Source organism: Dermochelys coriacea, chromosome 9 (genome assembly GCF_009764565.3).
Source record: "Dermochelys coriacea isolate rDerCor1 chromosome 9, rDerCor1.pri.v4, whole genome shotgun sequence".
Taxonomy (NCBI): domain Eukaryota; kingdom Metazoa; phylum Chordata; order Testudines; family Dermochelyidae; genus Dermochelys; species Dermochelys coriacea.
In genome coordinates, this window is record NC_050076.1 from 33,203,838 (window position 1) to 33,209,837 (window position 6,000).

General features: G+C 45.1%; 1 protein-coding gene across 2 annotated transcripts in view; it reads right to left on the reverse strand.

Moving 5' to 3' along the window:
• The window catches only part of ATP1B3 (ATPase Na+/K+ transporting subunit beta 3), a 65,961-nt gene extending 59,961 nt beyond the window's left edge, over nucleotides 1-6,000 (reverse strand). The window contains exon 1 of one of the 2 annotated variants that reach the window (XM_038416608.2): nucleotides 5,599-6,000. In XM_038416608.2, coding sequence (XP_038272536.1) covers nucleotides 5,599-5,707 — 109 coding nt within the window. In that variant the 5' untranslated portion in view covers nucleotides 5,708-6,000. The remainder of the gene's footprint in view (nucleotides 1-5,598) is intronic. The other variant, XM_043492908.1, reaches the window with a different exon arrangement.

The window sequence follows — 6,000 nt, forward strand, 5'->3', positions numbered from 1 at the left end:
ACAGGGTACAGGGGAGGGGAATAACATGGGGAAATAGGTTTACTTTCTGTAATGACCCATCCACTCCCAGTCTCTATTCAAGCCTAAATTAATTGTATCCAGTTTGCAAATTAATTCCAATTCAGCAGTCTTTCATTGGAGTCTGTTTTTGAAGTTTTTTTGTTGAAGAATTGCAACTTTTAGGTCTGTAATCGAGTGACCAAAGAGACTGAAGCATTCTCCAACTGGTTTTTGAATGTTATAATTCTTGACGTCTGATTTGTATCCATTTATTCTTTTACGTAGAGTTTGACCAATGTACATGGCAGAGGGGCGTTGCTGGCACGATGGCATATATCACATTGGTAAATGTGCAGGTGAACGAGCCTCTGATAGTGTGGCTGATGTGATTAGGCCCTATGATGGTGTCCCCTAATAGATATGTGAAGACAGTTGGCAATGGGCTTTGTTGCAAGGATAGGTTCCTGAGTTAGTGGTTCTGTTGTGTGGTTGCTGGGGAGTATTTGCTTCAGGTTGGGCGGCTGTCTGTAAGCAAGGACTGGCCTGTCTCCCAAGATCTGTGAGAGTGATGGGTTGTCCTTCAGGATAGTTTTAGATCCTTGATGATGTGTTGGAGAGGTTTTAGTTGGGGGCTGAAGGTGATGGCTAGTGGCGTTCTGTTATTTTCTTTGTTGGGCCTGTCCTGTAGTAGGTGACTTCTGGGTACTCTTCTGGCTCTGTTAATCTGTTTTTCACTTCAGCAGGTGGGTATTGTAGTTGTAAGAATGCTTGATAGAGATCTTGTAGGTGTTTGTCTCTGTCTGAAGGGTTGGAGCAAATGCGGTTGGATTGTAGTTTCTTCAGGAAGTCAGTGGTGTCTCGAAGATAGCTGGGAGTGCTGGTAGCTTAGGGCCTGAGGAGGGAGTCTACATAGCCAGACAATCCTCCTGTCAGGGTGCCAGTGCCTGAGATGACGGGGCGTCCAGGAAATAAACCTGGAAATCCTGGACGCCCCGTCATCTCAGGCACTGGCACCCTGACAGGAGGATTGTCTGGCTATGTAGACTCCCTCCTCAGGCCCTAAGCTACCAGCACTCCCAGCTATCTTCGAGATACCACTGACTTCCTGAGGAAACTACAATCCATCGGTGATCTTCCTGAAAACACCATCCTGGCAACTATGGATGTAGAAGCCCTCTACACCAACATTCCACACAAAGATGGACTACAAGCCATCAGGAACAGCATCCCTGATAATGTCACGGCTAACCTGGTGGCTGAACTTTGTGACTTTGTCCTCACCCATAACTATTTCACATTTGGGGACAATGTATACCTTCAAATCAGCAGCACTGCGATGGGTACCCACATGGCCCCACAGTATGCCAACATTTTTATGGCTGACTTAGAACAACGCTTCCTCAGCTCTCGTCCCCTAATGCCCCTACACTACTTGGGCTACATTGATGACATCATCATCTAGACCCATGGAAAAGAAGCCCTTGGAGAATTCCACCATAATTTCAACAATTTCCATCCCACCATCACCTCAGCCTGGCCAGTCCACACAAGAGATCCACTTCCTCGACACTACAGTGCTAATAAGCGATGGTCGCATAAACACCACCCTATATCAGAAACCTACTGACCGTTATTCCTACCTACATGCCTCCAACTTTCATCCTGACCACACCACACGATCCATTGTCTACAGCCAAGCTCTCCAATACAACCACATTTGCTCTAACCCCTCAAGCAGAGACAAACACCTACAAGATCTCTATCAAGCGTCTGTATTTGCAAAAAGAAAAGGAGTACTTGTGGTACCTTAGAGACTAACAAATTAAAATTAAAAAGGAGTTAGTGAAAGTGTTTCAATTAACCATATTAGGATTATAGGTCTATATCTGTTTCAGGCACTGAAAATAACTATTGTCACATTCCAATATAATCACCATATCTTTTGCCTTTTAGCTTATATTAAGTTTTTTGAGTATACTATTTTCCCCATTTTTCACAGGAAATGCTAATGAACCTTGATTTGTATTTATATTTTTATATATATCATTTGCTATTGTAGAGTTAGTTTTTATTAAATGAATGCATCAATCTTAAAACAGTTCAAAATGGGCCAAAACACATGTAGCAGCTGATCTCTTGATCAACACCTTCTGCCTAAGTCACATCACCATTGTGCATTGTTCACTACAGAACTCCCCACCTTCCAAAAGAAACATAGCACATCCTTTCAACAATGAGACAAAAGGAAAAAGGAGGACACATACACAAAGTTAAGAAAAAGTCTCCAGTTGTCTCCTAAGGAGGCGGGAGAAATATTAACTGTTTATTGGAACATCTCCCAATACACACACCCAGTCAAATCACATATTACTCAGTAGCATCCTACTTTTTCAGACAAAAATTTTGGTGGTCAAGCATCTACAATCAATACTTTGAGATAGATTCTTCACCCTGTTCTGCAGTTCAGGCTGGCAGGAACGACCAGCATTTCCTTTCCTGGGTGCTCCCCTGCCATGAAGGAGTCCCCTGAATGCATAGGTTCTAGTATAACCAGCTCCTATGCGTCTCCCTCTTTGCAGCTACTGGTGCAGTGGACATGTCAGAGGCTACACTAGAAAGCATACAGCTGCTATACTAGACAGAGTATAGAGAGTTTCTCTAAGCCCATGGGAAAGAGCTCTCCCATCGACTCAATTAATCCACCTCCAACGAGCGGCAGTAGCTGTCCACATCAGCATTTAGGTCAGCGTAACTTAAGTCACTGAGGGGAATGGCTTATTCACACCCGAGACATGTAAGTTATACCGACATAAATGGCAGTACAGACATGGCTAGAGGGATTGAGGGGGAGCAGTCTGAACATGTTTCACTCTGGCTCCCTGCAACTGGAATGTGTTCTCCAGGTAAGCTGCCAACTTGACAGAAGTTAGAGCAATCTCAAGGCTCTATTCTGGGCTCGGGCAGAGAATCAGGGAGCAGTAACTAATTCTCTTTTTAGCGCTTTCCTGAACTATCCTGAGCGACTGGCTGAAGGATGAGGAGCCATCTTTTACTAGGTATTCCCCTAACCTCAGATAGGGCCAGCTTAACTATCCTGCTCTCCCTGAATAACCCACAGACCACCAGAAAGGGACAGTAGCTGCTCAAACTGCTCCCAAGGAAGTTGGTAAACAACAGCCTCTCCCACCTCTTTCCCATAGTGTTGACAGAGCTGTTTAAAAGTTGTAAGGCAAACCATTTCAATTTGTAATCAAATACAATTTTTTCTTCTTAACAGTTACTGTCAAAAGTCATACATGAATGGATGAAGATAAACTGAAGACTCAAAATTTTAGGAATATTTAAGTAGCCAGACATAATAGGTTCAATATATTAAGCATGAAATGTCTAAATTAACACCCCCATAGCATACAAAATGATTTGTGTGAATGCAGAGTTAAGCATTGACATTAAGGAATAATTACTTAGGAACATTTAATCTCTTTACCACACACCCATTACCTGAATTCCTATTAAAGAACGAAGTAAACAAACAACATTACATAAAATATATAAAGTAAAGTTCATTAGTAAACATATTTACTGAATTTACTCTTGAAATGGGAAAGTAACTTTACTGAGTGAGCTGGCTGTAAAATAGAACAATCACTCAACTCCAGATTAAGGTAGGTTTGCTATTAAAAACAATTTTATAGACAGTATGCCATGGCACAGGAAGGGACAAGGATGGCAATATTACAAAGGTGCTTTCTAGTAAAGTAAGTTACAAGCTTGAAAGGATTAGATTTCTATCAGCAATTGTCAGTAAACACTGATTTCACCATACATATACAGCTGCCAAAAAAAGAAAATACTTCCATTGATGATAGAAATTGACAGATAAGCAGCATTTTTCTTATGTTGCCTAAGAACTTAAAGATTGATTTAAGATATTTATTTTTTATATTTTGACCTGTGAGGTTGATAATTTGCATCTTAATGGTTATAAAGCTAACTTTTTGAATTTCTACTGTCATTAAATAATCATCGGACCCCCACCCAACACCCATATTTCCTGCAACTGTGAAAATTTAAATAGATAAAAAAATACTTAAAAATAAACATCCATATCATCTGTTAATTTAAAAAAAAAAATCTAGTTCTGCCAAGCCCGACTGTTGATAAACATCTTTGTTTTTCCTTAAAATATGCTGAGCATTTCTAAAGCACTTATAGTTGTTAATGCTATCTGTTTCAGTACACAAATATGCTTCTGTGATCACTTAACCACACACCCATTCATTCAACCCACATACTTTAAGAGAACCTGCTGATGGGGTGCCTGAACAGAGAAATCACAAGACAATAACAGAGTGGAAATTTCCTCTCTTCCTCTGTTTGAATGGCAGAATAGCTAGCAGGATCTTATTTCCATCTGAATGGAGGAGAGAGCTCATGTCAGAACCAGGGCCCTCTCCTGACAGGCAACCTGAGAGTACACACCCTGCATGTTCTGTGTGTACTACTCATGAAGTTTGTACCAGGCCGTGCATATGTCCAGCACTGCTCAACACCATGCTGAAATTCTTGTTGATTTTATAAAGCACAGCTATTTAAATATCTCAACTGTATCAAAATTTTAAGAGCAGATAGGGTGCTATCTGAAGCCAAGAAATATACATTTCCCTTGAGGAGTAATTTATTAATACTTAACATTTTTTCACTATTGTAGTTTAAGAATTTGGGAGATAACATTTCATCTCCCTCCTGTTCCAGCTCCCAGCAGAGTCAATGGGAAAATTAAGGAGGGAGGGAATGAAAACAGTCTTCCAAACGGTCATATGGAGAAGCTATTGTTATCAGCTGCATCTGTAAAGGAAGATCCCAGAAAATTCAATCTAGGGCCAACCTTAAGCAAAAGTAATGTAAATTACAGATCCATTCCTCCTACTTTTGAAAGCTGTGGGCAGACTGACAACTCAAAGACCAGACCTCTTCCCCACCTCCAGCAGCAGCACCCCAGAGGACCACCTCATTCACCACTGAGGGTTAGAGCTCCCCAAATTGTCATGCCAATAAGGAATATACGGGAGCATGCATGACACGCGTGTGGCTGCAGTAATACCACAGAAGAGATCAGCGAGGAGGGAGATGGCCCCACACCTGGCATCGGGAGTTTGCAGCTGTAACCTGCCACAGTTACGCCACCAGACTCCTCCTCCCTCCCCATCCTCCGCAGCTGACACGGAGAAGGAGCCTGCTGAGCCTCCCTGCAGCATGTACGCGGAGAGTGAATCAGCGGGGGACGTACTGAGAGATGCTTCCCTCAGCCCGCTGCCGTAGCGGCCCGCTCACCAACCCGCTCAACCCCACCAGCCCGCCGCGAGCCAGACGAACAGGAAAGGCGGGGCGGGTGCCGCGGAACCAGCACGCGGGCTCCGAATGCCTCCCCCCCCCCCACACACACCCTGCCCCGGCGCATTATCGTAGTCAGGCTATTTTTAGATCCGAACGTGGCGAAAGTAACGGCTTCCAGAGAGCCGCCTCGTGGCTCCTCGCGCCCCCACCCAACGGCCCCTTCTTCACCTACCCGCCCCCGGCTCCTGGCCAGTCCCTTACCCCAGCTCTTGGCCGTGCGCCCCAGAAACTCGCCGCTGCGCGGGTTGTACACGAACTGCCGCCACTCGGTCATGGTCTGGCTGAAAGGCTTCTTCTCCTCCTTGGACATGGCGGCGGGGCGAGGGCTGCGTGTGTCCGGGTAACAGAGACTCCCAGCTCAACTGCGGTAGCGCCTGCTCCGAGCCGCCAAGTAACTGTCCTCTTCCCCTCCCGCCGGGCGCCCGAGAGGCCGGGCTAGACGCACGCAGCCGAGCTCCTCCCGCTGCCGGGGCGGGAGCCGCCCACGTCAGCGCAGCCCTTCTCCGCCCACGCCGTCTGCAAGCTGCGCCTGCTGCCCCCGGGCGGCCAGAAGGAGAATGGCAGCTGGGGTGAGCTGGTCCTAGAGCCCCGGCGTTCCAAGTG